The 17,425-nt window shown below is 35.7% G+C and overlaps 2 protein-coding genes across 3 annotated transcripts; one reads left to right on the top strand and one right to left on the bottom strand.

Annotated features, from left to right (window-relative positions):
- Positions 1 to 1,983: 1,983 nt before the first annotated feature.
- On the top strand, positions 1,984 to 7,956 carry LOC7462627 (NADPH-dependent aldo-keto reductase, chloroplastic). 2 transcript variants are annotated; one of them, XM_052456377.1, is made up of 4 exons: positions 1,984 to 2,286; positions 2,468 to 3,144; positions 4,446 to 4,697; positions 7,517 to 7,956. In XM_052456377.1, the coding sequence occupies exons 2-4, from the start codon at positions 2,578 to 2,580 to the stop codon at positions 7,775 to 7,777; spliced, it is 1,080 nt and encodes a 359-aa protein (XP_052312337.1). In that variant the 5' UTR covers positions 1,984 to 2,286; positions 2,468 to 2,577; the 3' UTR covers positions 7,778 to 7,956. The 2 variants fall into 2 exon arrangements, with proteins under 2 accessions (XP_052312337.1, XP_002315823.3); XM_002315787.4 differs by having other exon boundaries at positions 1,984 to 3,144.
- A 3,751-nt stretch (positions 7,957 to 11,707) lies between these two features.
- LOC7459073 (phytosulfokine receptor 1) lies at positions 11,708 to 15,463 on the bottom strand. Its single transcript, XM_002314701.4, has one exon. It carries the CDS (start codon positions 15,116 to 15,118, stop codon positions 12,053 to 12,055), a length of 3,066 nt encoding a protein of 1,021 aa, XP_002314737.2. The 5' UTR covers positions 15,119 to 15,463; the 3' UTR covers positions 11,708 to 12,052.
- Between the last annotated feature and the right edge of the window lie 1,962 nt (positions 15,464 to 17,425).

Below are 17,425 nucleotides of genomic sequence, written 5' to 3'. Positions count from 1 at the left end.
CAACTCATATCATAATACCAAACATTACCTAAGATAGAAGGAACACCTCTCTCTTTTTAAAAGAAATTGTGCATAAGTTGGTTTCTGAGATTGAGGATGTCACTTTTTTTAAAATGGAATTAGCTTGTATAAACATGGGATTTTGGCAGCATTCAATAAGATTTTGTTTTTTGATTAATCGAATCCATTTAGAAGATGGGTTGTTAATTGAAGATAAGATTTAGTATATTACTGGGTAGAGAACATATTAAAAATCAATGGTTAACATATTATAAATGCATCAAACTAATATATATATATATAATAATTTCTAATATTAACATATCATAACCAAAAATAAATTCTAAAAATAGATGAATTTAATATTTTTTTAAACAATACTCTAAAACACATACTCTACAATAAAACACAATTATAGCTCAAAAGGCTAATGTTCTATCAACCATTAAGAAGCCCATTATTCAAAAGAAAATATATCAAGCCTAGGGAGTCCATTAGATATTGAAAAACAGAGGCGAGACCAATTCTAAAGTACTGTGTTTTTTAAATACGAATAACTATTAAAATTTGTTTTAATTAATGTTTTAACAGTTCTGATTCTTCAAATATGAATGATTATATTTTGAGTCTTCATTTGTTTTTGCATGGTCTTTTTAATGCTAAAGATGATGCGATTATCACTCATCTTAAAATTGAAAAAAATCCACTCATATATAATCATACTTAGTTTACCAAGGATTATATATATTTCTAGTTAATAATTTACCCAACAACAAATTAAATATTAGGTCGACGAGGTGTGACATTCAAAATTTGTTGATTGAGGTCTCCATCAAAAGTAAATCAATCATTTTAACTTGCTTATAAAAGTATTTCTGATATGAAAATCATCGTTCGAAGTTTTTTTTATGGATACAACGACTAGCATCACCTATTGTTTTCAAATACCAGCACAAGATACCAGTTTCGTCACTGCATACGTGAGGGCATAAAAGAATTCTCGACCGATGGATCGCTTTCAAAAATGGAGTCGTGATTTTACGCAAAACACTACTCCGATTATTCTCGTACTTGGGCCGAGAGAAATTGGATAGAGGCGGTTTCCTTGGCGGGAGTGAAAGGGATGGTTCTGTACACTAGCGAGAGACAACTTCTTCGATCATTTATGTGAGTGAAGCTTCGACTACCTGTTCCGCTTGGGGTATAAACAAAACATACAAAACATAAGGGAACACGGCACGCCTCCTGAAGAAAACATAAGGCAACACGGCACGCCTCTTTTAACTTAATAAATTAGGATCTAGAATAGCGTTACAAACGGTTGATTGTAAAAAAGATTAATTTTTTTTTATAATTTTTTTTATAATTTTTTTGATGTGATTTGTTAAAAATAATTTATAAAAAATAAAAATATTATATATATATATATATATGCGCTAAAGAAGCGAAATAGATGAAACTTAAGAAAACAAGAAACATATAATCCGGTTTGCTCTCCATTGTTTCTCCCGTCAATGAGTTAATGCGAGTTGGATGCATCAATGTTTCTCCCGTTAATACCGTATTTTGTTTGCGTTTTCAAAACTCAATTGAACGAAATGGAATCAAACTTGTGAAAAATGAAAAATGTAAATCGAAATAATCTAGATTCAAGTTTTTGTTATTATTTTTTCTTCTGATAGAATATTTTCAATACAGAATTATTCATTTTTAACAGTTTAAAAAATAAAAAAATTGGTTATTTTTCATTTCTTATTCACCACTCTCCCCCCAAGTTCATGAATTAATTGGCTATTTATGTAATCTAGGTATGATGGGATATCGCTTCCGTTCCAATTACGTTTGTAAAAATAAAAAATAAAAAATAAAAATCGTTCTTAAGAGAAAGAAGACTGTTTTGGTAGGAAATGTAGAAATTGCCTTATGTATTAGTAATATGTTGAGCATACTTGCATATTCATTGAATTTTTTTTTTTGTATCATGCATTCCTGCGGAAGCATATTGATTTTACAGCACAGCTAAGCATGTGGATGTTTTATTTTTTATTTTTTTTTTAAAAAAGTTGGTGGGTTTTGGTGCAGTTGGTTTTCTTTGGTGCTCTTTCTTGGCGCCGTTATTGACCACCACGACCAGACCTGGGGCATTTTGCTAACTATTAAACAAAGGCATTTATCCATCCGAGTCTTTATTTACTTGTATTGTTTTAGTCTTTGCGACTTCGTGTTGGAATTACTGTGTTCTTTATTGAATTTCCTCCTCTTAACTGGTAAATTGACAAACACAAGGTGGGCTTTGTTTAGTCAACTATTTTTTTCGATTGAGAATATTTGTTGTTCTTCTTGCTTGGATGATTTTGATTCCATTACATTTCAACTGGGTTTTTCTTTTTTGTATTAGTTGATCCATGGGTTCTTGTTTGACTCTCCATATCCATTCCTAAGATTTTGGATTTTACAATCTCTCCAGTTCCTACTTGTTATATTGTTGGATTTGGATTGAGTTGTTGCATCCTTCAAGTTTTGGTTTCTGGGTTTTTGGGTTGTAGAATCTTTGTTGGTTGAAACAAGATTGAAAAAATGAAAGGGAAAACTGGGGTAGTAGGAAGTCACTTTGTGCTGAACACAGGAGCCAAAATCCCTGCCATTGGACTTGGAACATGGCAGAGTGGTGGTGACCTCTGCGTTGAAGCTGTGAGAACTGCCCTGTCTGTTGGTTACCGTCATATAGACTGTGCACATCTTTATGGTAACGAGATTGAAGTTGGGGAAGCACTGGGCGAAGCATTCAATGTTTCACTGAAGAGGGAGGATGTTTTCTTGACTTCTAAGCTCTACTGTACTATGAATTCCCTTAATAAAATTGAAAATTATGTGAGGGTTTCGCTTAAGAATCTTGGAGTCTCGTATTTGGATCTTTATTTGATGCATTGGCCTGATAGCTCGGCTTTTGGTGATGCAACTGATCCTCCTTCGAAGTCGGGGAGTGAGCATAGGCAGTTTTTGAATCGGTTGAAGCAAGCATGGAAAGCCATGGAAGCTCTTGTTGACTTGGGTCTTGTGAGAGCTATCGGTGTCAGCAATTTCAGTGTCCAGCAGATCAAAGAGCTGCTGAAATTTGCGAAAGTGGTGCCTGCTGTCAATCAGGTTGGCTCATCATTCTTATTAGCTTCTGCTATCCATTTTGAACAGATTTTCATAACAGGTTGTTCCTTTATTGATTTAGACAAATGTGTACCTCCTCCTTTCCAATAAACAAGGACCAACAACTATCTCAAAACAGCAGATTCATGTTCTACTCCTTCCATCAAGAGAACCATTTTCCTGGATCTAAAGATGGCCTGAAATGGGACTTTCCGAAGCCACCATCACCATCCAATGCGTCTTTCTTTTAAGTTTCGCATTACACTTGAGTCCAAACTTGAAACAACCTGTTTCCTCTTCTGAACTTCTTTGAACCATCAATATAGTATATAGCATTCCGTGCCTTCTAATTTTATATCTGCATGATGTCATCGGTAGATCTCAGTTGCACATCTAATTTCATATCTGCCACCCCTTTGATATGTGATGGTCTTTTATTGGAGATTTTTAGTGTATACACTACTTTTGAATTGTTGTAGCATTTTATTTCTTAAAATGTGTGAATCTACGAGTAATTATTTAGATCCTGTGCATCTTCTCCTTCTTATCGTAAAACTTTTAAATGGCACATTAATTAATAGGAAGTTAGAAGATGCAATGTTGCATACACAAAAATATATAACGAGATAGAAAGAGTCGAGGAAGGAGGATTTGTCTAGGGAGCTCAAACTTCATAACAAGCGAGGGTGGCAGTTAGTATATGAAGAGATAAATTCTTGCTGGGCAGAATAATAATAAATTAGGATGTATGGTTTAGTTGGTGATATGTCAATGCTTTGCATTCAGTATAACAGCAAGAGGATTTAGATAGAATCAAATTGTTTAGAATGACGCCAAAAGGTTGTCTTATTGAAAATGAGGGATTCATGATGCAACGGTGATAGAAAGCTTTAAGATTGGTCTATGATTTGGTGCTAAGTAGAAATAGTTTAGAGAGGAATAAAAAAGTGACATGTTTCACAAATGACATATGGTTGAGATTTCATCACAAATGACGTATGGTTGAGATTTCAACATTTCTAAGGTTAAGAAGAGTTTGATTCAAGCCTGCCATGCTGATTTTCCTTAAAGACATCCTATTCTCATAAAATGAGAACTCATTTTAGTATCTTGTCATACCTCTCCATTCACTCTCTTTTGTTGCATGTCATGAGATGACAACAGTGAATGTTTACAATAAAACAGTTTTTCATGTAATTTATCTTTTATTGTTATTCCCATTTTTTTTCTTCACTGTTTTTTCATTGTAAATAAAGATTTTTCCACAAATGTGAGTTTCTTGATTGATTTAGTAGTTTTATTAGGTTGAGTTGCATCCTTTTTGGAGGCAAGAAGAACTGGTTAAGTTCTGTCAATTGAAGGGTATTCATGTATCTGCTCACACACCATTAGGGGTTCCCACATGGAGCCCTGGACCATCTGATAGCGGATCAGGGGAAGATGAACCTGGCACTCCTCGCATATCATTCAGGAGGTCAAGATCAGTACATGGGCCCATGCTGAAATTGTGTGTTGTCTCAGAGATAGCAGAAAGACACAAGAAGACACCTGAACAGGTAATGTTTTACTCTGTTTTCCACCACTTTCTTATATCTGTCATACCGATTCCTTTAATCCTACATGTTATGTTGACGTTTTTTGTTGATGCAATGCTTGCCTCAAATAGCTGTAGCCACCTGTATACACTATTTTCTTTTGCCCCAGAATCTGAGAATATGAAGGTTTTCTCAGATATGAATGGAAGGTATTGTAGATTAGACTTTTTGAAACCAACTTCAAATTGATTTAATTAACCTTTGTGTTTTCCTTGTAACTTCCACTGGCACATCCATGAGTCTGTCTAGAATGTTGCAATTCTCTTGTTTCTGGATATCAAATGCCATCTGCAGTGCTAATATTTTTGTTAGTGATAGAGCACCTGGATATACTGACTAAGAATATGTATGTGCTTATCCGAATGTTAATGTTAAGGTCAGATTTGAAAACTAGGGGAGATTTTTTTTTTCTTGAATTGGTTCCTGAAAACTAGAGAAAAGATGCTGACAGCGCATAAATTGTGAGGACTTCATTTGCTTCCTCAGATTGTTAAGGGATACGCCTGGAGGTTCCAGGCCTTATTTAATTGAGCATGAATTGCATGGGTCTTAAAATTGAGTAGGGAAAAGTACAAATAAGTTCATTTTAAAAAACATTATGACCAATAAGTTCACATTTCTTCCAATGAGCTCATATTTTGTTATTATCCCTGTAATACCCAAACAATATATCTAAAAGTTTGATATTTATGTTTTTTAAAACTACGATGATCATTAATATTTTTTTCTTTCTAAAATAAGATTTACAAATATTAAGAAGTATTTCCAACATAGGATTGAATGCCAAACTAGTCTGAACAGATATTGACAAATAAAAGGTGGATTCTGAAATTTAATGATTCTTGTGCAAGTAATGAAAATTAATATTCTTCTGATCCCCGGTACACTGATATGCTCCTCACGAATCATTTCTGTTCAAGAGTGTGGACTTATCCTCATCCTGCAATAAATGGATCAGATTTTAAGAAAATTGAAAATTGACTTAAAGCTATCTATATATTGTTTTGTGTGTTGTTATAGTATATCACTAGGGGTCAAAGTATGGTTCCTGTTCTTGTAGCAGGTTTGAGAAAGTTCCATGATCATTTGGATTATTTTTTACAGTTTTAGCTCTGAAACCTGTTTGATGTTTCCTGTAAATTATGTTCATTAATATAAAAAAAAAACATGAAGAGAAAATGGGAGAAGAAAGAGCAGAAGAGAATGGAGGGAGTGCAGAAAACACAAGAGTGCAATTCAAAGTGTTATTTCATTAAAATTGATCACCTCCTTTTCAGCCTTAATATGAGCTTTTATATTCTGATCTCCTCTTTATGAATGCACTATTTGGTCCCTGGTCTAATTGTGAAAACCACACCTTGAAAATGGTTCGGACTATGATTTTCAAAATTGGTTAAACGTTAAGTTGAATTGAGAAAAAGTTTACGATATATTGTTGAAAAAGATAAAGCAAAACAAAGAGCTCTTTGCAGATTTTAATTAGTTTGCTTCGATCCATTCAAGTTGGATGAGCACCAATTGCCTTACTCTTAATCCAAGTAACACATGTTCATCCAACAAGATGAAAGAAACATAAAGGCCCCCGTGTAGTAATTTTTTCTTAGGGTTCAACATTGTTGTTATCAGGGCCAATTTATACTATCAGGTCACTGTATTTTTGTCTTGGTCAACTGCCATAAATTAAATCAAAGGTGGTTTGAAGTAATTATCTTGTAATTAATGGAGCTCTAAAGTATAATTTGAGCACCTGCAGATGATCTCAAGTATTCATTTTGTTTTTATTTTCTGTATGTCATTTATGATAGGCATCTGTTTCATGTTGGAACAGGGGATTGACAGCGAGTTGTTATAAATCTCATTAGTGACCATCTTAACTAGCTGAAACTCATTTTTTAAAGTTAACATAAGCATTTAGTTCCTTTTGGTTTGCAGGATATCATAACTTCAAAACCATTGCTAAAATGGTCTATTTTTTGTAGAAGTTCATTGAAAAAACAAATTGAAAGTTACTTGCAGCTGAAGATAGGCTAATTACTGAAAGATTTTCCTTTTTAATTCATAGCTCGGGCTTTTTTATTGTTATTATTAGATCAATTTTCTTCCAGTAATCAATTTGTGCATGCATAAGGCTTTTTCTGTATTATGTGGTGGCTCTTTTCTGATATTATTGATATGGTGGTATTTCTTCTTCTTCTTTTTCAGAAAAAAATAAAATATTATGTTCCTTGCACAACCTTGCCTGGTAGTGCTCCCCCCTCCCCTCGAAAATGATTCATGTTATGGCTGCTTTAGTCAGCATTTTTATGTGATTGTCATCCTATTATTTCGTCTGCTCTCTTCTCCTTTGCATTTGCTGACCTTTTGTATTTTCCAATTTCTTCTCAAGTTCAGAAAGTGCAGTTCTGTTTCAAATCCAACTCTCTTGACAGATTCACCCCCAAACCAATTGTAGGATTTTTAAATTATTAATGTTGTTTTTTTCTCACTCTGATTTCCAACTAGAGGCGAAGTATATGTATATAAAAACACACACCAATACCCCTGGTGACTTTTGGAATCTGACTCAGGTGGCCACTGCAAAATGTGAAACTCTTTCCGGATTTTAGCTGCAACGAGAAAAAGGGCCTGTCTGATGAGAAAGTGGACAGTGTACCTAAAGCTCAAATAAAATTAACATGGTTTTGACTTGCAAACACGATTTTATGATTCATTAAAGAGTTAAAAGAAATGTTTTGCATTACTTCATGTAGCTTGACAGGTTGAGTGTATATCTGTTGTAGGTTATTTTACGGTGGGGAATGCAGAGAGGCACCAGTGTCTTACCTTGTAGCCTTAAGTCGGATCGCATAATGAAAAACATAGACATTTTTAGTTGGTCTCTGTCTGATGATGAGTGGGACTGCTTGAATAAGACTGAGCCACAGGTATGTTTATTTGGAAATGGTCCTCTAAATAATCTCTCGGACAGTGGCTACATGTTTGGTGGTGGTCCCCTTCAAGCTGTGCGTGAGATAGAAGATGACATGGAGTCCAATGCCTGATATTTAATACTAATTTTCTTGAGATAGTGTTCCATTTATGTTAAAAGATGTCATCATGTTATGAGTGCTCATTGGTCGTAAGATTTTGATTTCGTGGATGCTGAATAGGAAATCCAAAGTGATATTGTTATTGATTGAAATCAAATTCTTCCCTCCGTAAATACAGTTGTGTTTGTATCTGTCTGCAAGCTTTTATGTTTATATTCAATCATCAAAAGCTGTGTACTCGGTGAGCCTTCAGAACAAGTCATTCTTCTAAATTTCCAATTGGAACTGCAAAATAAACGAGTTAAATGTTGACTGTTACATGGTAGGGTGATCTATGGAGAATATACCAAATAATTTATTTCTAAAAATTGCCTGAAATGATCAGACTTAATTTTGAAAAAAGAAATCATGGCCGTGGAAATGCTTCTAGGCTTGGTTATAGCTTTTTCACATTAATTTTTTTAAAAAAATCTTGGACTACGTTTTAAATTTGAATATTTGCTATCGATTTTTCACTAAGATAAACATGCCTTTGATTCATAATTCAGATTTCAGATGTGTATTTCACACTTTTCACAAGGTAAGGATCGTTTGTTTCAAAGTTTTTTTTCCTAGGAATATTTTATAGACTTCTTTCGTAGGATTCAAAGCAAAAGCTTTGCTATTCATGCTGCAATATTCATTAGTCTCAGCATGCCGTTCTGTTTCCCGTTAGATGTAGTTGATTGCATTAGTCAATTTGTAGTTTACTTTTAAGATTCATGTACATTTTCATCTCCTGGTTTTTTTTTTCCTGACATGTTCGAAACAGTTATTCACTACGTTCTGTTTGTAATATACTCGTGATTCTTGAATCCCAGAACGTGTATTCTAGACTTCACCTCTACTTTCTGACTAGATGAATAATTTCCTCTCAAGTCAGTGCTACAACTAGTTTTGTCAGCAGCCATCTTCTTATTTTCCTTGGCGTTGAAATTACAGATGCCCGGGCATCACATTTTCACACCCTGCGTTCTCGATCTTCAAGGCTGTCGCATTCACTTTTAATGAATTGGAATTAGAATCCCTGTTCTTTGTTTTTACTGGATTGGATAATTGGATCCTTTAGATTAAGGATTCTGAGTTCAAAGGCTTTAAATGCAGCGGATAGATTTTACATTAAATCTTAAATGTTTGAATTTTGGCATTACTGTTGGAAGAAAATCGTAAAATGAAATGAACAACGTATTGCCATGGAGACACGGATGAGGAGGTGAAGACTTTCGAGTTTCTTGTGATGATATTGTGAAGAAAATGAGTGTTAATTGCAAATCCCCAGCTCTCGCAAGATAAACTGATCAGATCAGGTTGGCAACAGAGCCAGAGAGGCACTCTATTGTAGCTCATGTAAGACCAGTGACTCCACTAAAGGATTTTTCAGGAAAAGGCATGAGAATTTTTGTCTGGAAAATCCTTTCATCCAATCTTCCTAATTAGGAAACTTGCTAAAAGAGGGCAGATTCGAGGATTTGTAAAATGAGGTTCCTAGTAAATCTTGAAGCATTTTGTTGTCAGTGGTTAATTCACTCATGCTTTGTGGTGTCAAAACACTTTTTGGAGATTTTGGCTTTGATTTCAGTGCTGCCTTTTTCTCAGTAAAAGGATTGGACGAGGACATGCCTCGTGCTCCTATTTCGTGAACCAGTTAATGGAGCTTTTCTTTTTCTTTTTTTATTTTCTCTGGATGGGTATAGGTTCCAGCATAGGTTGAAGTCTAGAACTCCTGAAGTTTACAAATTGGTATCATGCCGATAGCCATCAAGAACACTAGATTTGAATAAAATAGCAAATTCAATGACCATAATGACATTATATCGACGCTAAGGCATGGGTGTCGTGTCAAACTCGGCATAGAGGACACGTAAAGGGACTAACAGCATGTTGTCTTAAGAAATACTTGAATGGAATAACTCATCACGCATTGGTTTGTGAAAGATACTTGTGATTGTGCTTTCGCCACCTGAAGGACTTAGCGCAACATGCCCTGCTTTCTCTGTCGTTGTGATGACAACGGTTTTGGGCCTTTTGGCATCCCCACTTCTAGTAGTGGAAGTAAATCTTGTTTGGATTCATTTGCTGGCAAACGGGTTTGTGTTTGCATCAAGTGTTCTTGTTTAACATATTGAACGTAGATCCATGTCATGGCGGTTCATTTTCTTGCACGTCTGGCAACCTCTATTGGTCAAAATCATCATAGTAACTAGTGCGCCACTGGCACTGGAATTGATTGCAGGGTTCGTGCTTATCTATCAAAATTATTTAATATGACCTAAACAAACCAAAAGTTCTTTGCACCCAGTTGGGATTTGCCAGAGGTAACCGGTGAAGAAAAGAGAACTTCTAAAATATTACTAGCACTACCAATTATCTCACAGTGCAAAGGGAGCATTCTGTGGTCATATTTTGAGTGACTCCCCGAATGGGCCCTCCCTCCTTTGGCATCTGTATTGAGATTTCTGTGCAAGGCGCCATTTTCTTTCCTTCTTTTTTTTGCCTTTAATTTCCAGGCAAGATGGTGGTTGGTGAAGTAATTTCAATGTTCTACTTTTGGCCCTCCAATATTTTATTTATCTGATGCAAAGTCCTGCTGAACAAAAAATTGAGAGGAAAGAAAAGAATCCTGCTACGAGCCCGCCTCCCACTTGCCAGAGTTGACCGGCAACTTGATAAAACATGCATGTCCAGTCCAAGCTCAAAATCAAATATTTGGTTAAGAAATGGGGAAACAGTCAAACTTTAGAAATGTTGTAAAATACCACATAAAGTCTATAAGCAGTACCTACGGACCAAGAATTTGGTGTGTTCCTTTCTTTTGACTCTATGGTTTTAGGTAATTTTGGTAGCACAATGCAAATACTCTCTGCAATCTATATGACTGACCAACCCACAATCACCAGGCATGCAAGGTTCGAAGGAGAATATTCCTGCGCTTAATGGTAGCCTAACAAGAACCGCACTCACTTTGATAATTGTACCAGTTTTTTATAATAAAAAAAAAACCTAAATTTAAGTGCTATTAGATAGCTGGAGAACTGCTCCCCTGCTAAACGAAGAGAAAGGAAAGGGTGGATTGCTTCGAGCAGTGTGTACTGTGTAGTATCGTGATGATAACGCTTGGCAACCCACAAGAACAAACTATAGTATAAAGACAGCAAAAATTCACGAAAGGTTTACATGAGCAATTACTCTTGTTTCCTATGTGAAATGGCCAAGCTATAACGACTAACGAGGTCCCTATATTTCCATTAAACCAAGGCAGTTTTTTGGCAAAAATTCTCATGTCAAGACACCTAAAATCCTTATCAAGCAGCAAAGCTTTCAAAGTAAACACCAAGCCAAAAGTCAATAGCATTGAAAGGCAAAAACACGGTGACATCCGAATAAGACCAGGGAGTGGCGAAGAACAAACAAGAAGAAAGCATTGTATGGACCACAAATGGATCAATAATTTCTTGACATTCACAAGGAAGCCAATGAAGCTCAACAAACCCTTAGATTTCGCAATCGATATATTCTCGGGAGTTGGACTTTATTGTTATCAGAAAACTACAGAAAATTTTTATCCCTTTCAGGTGCTATCCATGACTGTGATTGAACCGGTTTTTCATTAATTTTTAAAGAAAAAAAATCGTTTCAAATTAAATTTTTTAAATATTTTTAAATTATTTTGATATATTAATATTAAAAATAATTTTTAAATAAAATTATTTCGATATACTTCTAAACAAATAAACACTTTAAAAAACAATCAAATCCATACTTATACTTCCAGCCCTCCCAGGCAGTTCTCTTTGCAGCTAAAACTGTCCTGGTGTCCTCTGGCGTGGTCTCTAAGGTCTCCACATCAGGATTCAAGAAACAAAATAAAAGCTTGGCCAAATGATGTCGACTAACGCAAAATAATTTTTACCACAGGGCACAAAACAAACATGATTAACCATGATAATTTGCATATACAAAACTTTATTTTGTGCATGTCTGAGAATTAACAATTTTCTCTACAGAGAACTAATTTCCGATGTAAAGACTTGTAACACAGCTACTTTTCCTCGCCTGATTAGATCCCTTTCTCTCCTCCGCTCTGGAGAGCAGCAAACTCTGAGAACCCAAGCCTGTGGGTACTATTTACAGCAGGATCAACTCATACAGCAAACACAACGATAATAGGTTGAAATGGACTTTCTAAATTGTATACAAGGAAAATCTCTAGCTGTACAAACCAGAGTCTCCAGATAATACGTAGGAAAGCTAGGTGTTGGTGTCGATGCTATCAAGCCAAGAAACTAGCTGCTCTGTTGAGGGCCTTAGTTTTGGGTGTTCGCTTAAGCAAAGGCATGCAATCTGGAGTGCTCGTAGCAGTTCCTTGTCATTCTGCTTGTCATAAATGAATGGATCAAACACCTCGCTTTCTCTATCTTCCTTCTTCATCTGAATCACCCAAGAGATCAAATCCTGCGATCCTTTCGGTTTGCACATATCCATAGGCCTTCTCCCAGTAAGAAGCTCCAAAAGAACCACCCCAAAACTGTACACATCCCCCTTGTAGGTAGCAACTGCAGCTTGGCCGTATTCAGGAGGAATGTAGCCTAATGTCCCCACAAGATCAGTTGTGACATGGGTATCGTAAGGTAGCATGAGCCGTGCAAGACCAAAATCCGCTAAATAAGCTTTAAAATTCTTGTCTAAAAGGATATTGCTGGACTTTATATCCCGGTGAAGGATATGTGGCTCGCATGCTTGATGCAAATATGCAAGCCCCCTTGCAGCCCCTTGAGCAATTTGAAGCCTTGAATCCCAATCTAGTGAGGATGGCCCATCGATTTTTTCATGCAACCAATAATCCAAACTGCTGTTTTCCATGTAAGGGTATACCAAGAGTTTGTCATTTTTGAACATGCAATAACCTTGGAGATGCACGAGATTTGGATGCTGAGCTCTTGACAGGGCTTCTACTTCAGCACGGAATTCCCTGTCCATCTGACCGGAGTCACCAGAGAGACGTTTGATTGCAAGCTTTCTACCATCAGGGAGGGTAGCTCTGTAAACTATACCGAAACCCCCACAGCCAATGATATTTGCCTGGTCAAAATTGTTGGTGGATTTCAGTAGATCCTCCAGGGAGAGATCCTTATAATTCTCCGTACTTTGCAGCAGAACCATTAGCCTTGGATCGAGTTCTTCTGCTTCTTTATCATGTGTCAGCATCCACCTTTTCAAGATCAACCCCCGGCTGTGTGCTCTCAGCACAATTATGAGGACAAGAAGGGAAGCTGCACCAAAAACAATGCCAACAGCCATTCCGATAATAACATATTTGTTTATTCCTGATTTTCTGGGTGAATCAAGTGGAAGTCCGTCAGATTTTGGGCAAGGAGGGGTACCATGGTCACCACAAAGATAATTCCCTTCGAAGCTTGAGTTTGGGAAAGTCATAAACTGACCTCCAGTAGGGATCTTCCCACGTAGTTGATTGTAGGCAACACTGAACTTGGACAGAAAGCTGAGATCTACCAAGGACCAGGGTATGACCCCAGAAAGATTGTTATGGGACAAATCCAAAGTCTCCAAGCTGGTCATCCCCGATAATTCACCAGGTATAGTTCCGGACAAAAAGTTCGACTTCAACTCAAAAATATGGAGCTTTGTCAGATTACCGAACTCCGGCCAAATTGGTCCAGTAAGGAAGTTGTCACTAAGTGCCAAAGTAGGTGGAAAGCTCCGAACCTGATTATACTGTAACCCCCTCCCACTTTCATTCCTTCTCATGAATAATGGGAAATACGGTGAAGGCTCCTCAATTGAGATACTCCTGCTGATGAGGCTTGGCAATTCAGTCAAGTTCCTTGGAATCTCGCCAGTAAATGAATTGTTTGATAAGTCCAAGTAAAAGAGATTTACAAAACCACCAAACCAGGAAGGAATAGTTCCACTCAAGTTGTTCCATGACAAATCCACCAACTGCAATTTTGAGCTGTTGCTCAACCATTGGGGTATAGATCCCGTGAGTCTACAATTAGCAATAACAAGAACCTTCAAGTTCTCAAAATGAAGCGTAGGATCAGCAGGCAATGCTTCACCTTGGAAATTCAAGGTGAGGACCAGAGCCGTTAAACTCTTGCACTGCTGCAGGATTCGAAGGGTAGATGAAAGATTGGTAATGCTGCAATTTGAGAGGGAAAGGTAGGAAAGGCCTTGAAAATTCTTGAAGCTTTCGGGGATTTTGCCGGTGAATTTGTTCTTGGCAAGATTAATATTCTTCAAATTCTTACAAGCAGGAAGATAAGAAGGCACATTCCCACTAAAACTATTAGTAGCTAAATCAAGAGATGACAAATTAGTCATGGCAGAACAATTCAGTTCAACAATGCCTCCAAATGAATTATTTCTCAAATTAAGCAGATTGAGAGAGGGAGAATTTGCCAAGGAGATGGGTATTCTACCAACAAAATAATTAGAATGGCCTAAGAAAAACTTCAACTTTGATAAGCTGCGAAAAACATCTGGAATGGTACCCGAAAAATTATTGGAGGAAATGTCTAGACGTTCAAGGCTAAGGAGTTTACCAATACCAGTACTCAAATTCCCCGAAAGCTTGTTATCTTGGAGACCCAAAAGCTTCAGTTTTTGCAGCTGAAAGATGTCCTCACTTATACCACCAATGAGATCATTCATTCCAAGACAGAGGTGCTCCAAGGTGGTGCAATTCCCTAGCCCAGGTGAAAGAATACCAGAGAAGTAGTTAACAGCCAAAACAAGAACCTGAATTCTTGAAGAGTTTTGGCAAATATGTGTAGGGAGCGAGCCACTTAAAGAATTTGAGGAAATGTCAAGGAATTTGATGGAGGGAAGATTGATGCTTTGTGGGATAGAGCCAGAAAAGTCATTGGAACTCAAGTCTAGAACCTCTAGTTTTGGCAAGTGAAACAATGAGAAAGGCAGTGAATCTTTGAGGAAATTGTGGGAGAGATTGAGGGTTCTAAGCTGATCCAAACTGCCTACTGATTCCACAAGTTTGCCAGTCAGTCTTTGCCTTACAAGCTCTAATTTTGTCACTCTGCCAGAATTGACAGAATCATTTACTAGACCAAGTGAAGAGGAGGAGTAGCAAGTGATGCCTGACCAGTTGCAGCAATCAGAGGATGATGAATTGGTAGTACCCCAACCTTGAATTGGTGATTGTAAGCCTCTCATAAACTCCTGTAATGCCCTCAAGTCATTCTGGTTGCATGCTAGGTTCTGTGATTGCAAGACGTGAGCTTGGAACATCAAGAATCCAAGAACAAGAAACGCAACCCACAAAGCTTGGACCCCCATGTCAGTAAGAGAAGAGAAGAAACTTCCACAAAGCTTGAAGACAATTAGAGAGGGGGGGGGGGAGGGTATGTGATATTACTAAGAGCCAGCAAAGCCCTTCAAGGAAATGAAGATTTGTGAAGTGCCCATTTGATGTTGAAGAAGAAAGAAGAAGCAAGTTGAGAGAAAAAAGAGGGAGGGGGGAGAAGATGGGTTTGTTTGTTGGGTATTGGAAACCATTAAAGAACTCGTAGAAAAGGTGAGGAGAGCTGTCAGATAAAGAAATGGTGGGATTTTGACCAAACAAGCACAATTGTGGGTGTGTCTCTCGCTACGTACTTGCTTCTCTTCTCTTCTGTCCAGTTGCTACATCTAAGACACAGATTTTATTATATCCAAGACAGTCTAAGAAATGTTTTGGCAAACTAGTACATGTCCAAAAAAAATATGTCGGCGAGTAACGAGAGATTTTAGCATCCTAGCTCTAGTAAATAATTCATATGCTATATCATTATTTCATATCAGCATACCAAAAAATCATTAATTATATCCAACTTTTTATCTACAACAACTACTGATAATAAAAAAAAAATTAACTTTAATAGATAACTTAATTTATTAGGCTTTAAATTTATTTTTTTATAGTCACAAGTTCAAGTCATCTCAGAATCATCGAAAGTTTATATGGTCGTTAATTTCAGGACCCGTAGAATTAGTCGAGGTGCACGCAAGCTGACCCGAACAACTACGTAATAAAAAAAAATAAGAAGAAGAATTGATAAAAACCCTGAGAGGTAGCTCAACTGATTAGGTCTTAGGTTTTCACTAGAGGCTTACATGGTTGTTAACTTCAGGGTCCGTGGGATTAGTCGATGTGCGTGCAAGCTGACCTGGACACCCATGTTAATAAAAAAAATTAATAGAAATAATCACTTTCTTAAGGAATCAAATTAATATAATTATTTTATTTTAGTAATGATTAACATTGATGTTGATTTTAAATAAATTTATCAATTAACGTTTTTTTCAATGCATGTTTCAAACTTAAAATATAATTAGTCTAACTTATTGCATATTGAAATATTACCTTCTTATGAAAAGATAGATCGAAATTGATTATAAAAGCAAAAAATTAGCTATGTAAGTAAATGATATTTTTTATTTTTTATATATTATTATAAACTTGGATCGTTGGGACTTGGGAGGGAGTGAGAGAGATGACTAGGTTAGTAGCAATGCAGTACATGAGCTTTCAGATTAGTCTCTCCCGTTAGTAATTTTTTTTTTTTTTTTATGTATAAAGAAAGTGTACAACAATTCATGAATAACGTTATCCTTTCCACGTTTTATGATGAAATCAAGCTTGAATCGATTTCATACATATTAGAAAGTATTTTATTGTATTTACGATGAAGCCATATACGGATAGGGTATTCAAGATATCATGTATTGGAATCTAAATACGGGTAGGATTGTACATGCTCAATAATATATTTATTTATCATAATCTATTTTAAAAATTGAAATCTGAATATAAACAATCTCATTTATCAGTTTGGTTAAAAATAAAAACTCACCTATCACTTAAAACCAACTTCCATTTATGTCTTGACAGTATTAGGTTATTGCTTAGGCTTGGATAAAAAAAATTTAAAACATGAAAAAAATAATATTTATATCATTAGAAATTTTTCAGTATTTTTATTAAATTTAATATAATATTTAAAACTTAAAAAATCATAACCCCACTCTTTATTTAACTCAAGTTTTAAATTAAATTGTTTAGGATATTCCAACATGACCTTGTTTGTTGGGTAGATAAAAAAAAAGAATTATGTTAGGTTTGTTGTAGTCAATTTGTCAAACCTGTAATATAAGTTACGAACTCCACCGTGTTGAATTATTTTTATTTTATTTTATTATATGATAAAAATAAAAAAATAATTTACAATAAATTAAATATTGAATGATAAAATTTAATAAAAAATTAAAATTAAAATATATAATTTAAAAAAAATAAAAAAAATAACAAGAACGATAAAAAATAATAATGGGTCGGTTATAAAAAAGTACAAGCCAAAAAATTATATAGATCACAAGTCCATCAACTCGAACCCGTGACCTTTCATTTAAGAAAAACACGTTAACTAAATGAGCTACAAGAAAAATATATTATAAAATAATTAAACAAATATATTATCATAATTCATTATTATTTATACGAATCCTCGTGAAATTTAGTTGTTTTGATAATTTGAAAATCTAAGATTGTGAAATTTTTATTTAAAGCTAAGATGACCGGCAATAGACGGTGAGAATGAAGGCAGC

Source organism: Populus trichocarpa, chromosome 10 (genome assembly GCF_000002775.5).
Source record: "Populus trichocarpa isolate Nisqually-1 chromosome 10, P.trichocarpa_v4.1, whole genome shotgun sequence".
Lineage (NCBI taxonomy): Eukaryota > Viridiplantae > Streptophyta > Magnoliopsida > Malpighiales > Salicaceae > Populus > Populus trichocarpa.
This window is presented reverse-complemented; position numbering and strand designations above follow the sequence as displayed.

What these genes read in the sequence shown, in the direction of transcription:
- LOC7462627 (XM_052456377.1), top strand. Translation starts at nt 2,578, where the DNA reads ATGAAAGGGAAAACTGGGGTAGTAGGAAGTCACTTTGTGCTGAACACA. An exon ending in TGGTGCCTGCTGTCAATCAG is followed by an intron (nt 3,145 to 4,445) that starts GTTGGCTCATCA and finishes TAGTTTTATTAG; the next exon opens with GTTGAGTTGCATCCTTTTTG. An exon ending in ACAAGAAGACACCTGAACAG is followed by an intron (nt 4,698 to 7,516) that starts GTAATGTTTTAC and finishes TATCTGTTGTAG; the next exon opens with GTTATTTTACGGTGGGGAAT.
- LOC7459073 (XM_002314701.4), bottom strand. Translation starts at nt 15,118, where the DNA reads ATGGGGGTCCAAGCTTTGTGGGTTGCGTTTCTTGTTCTTGGATTCTTG.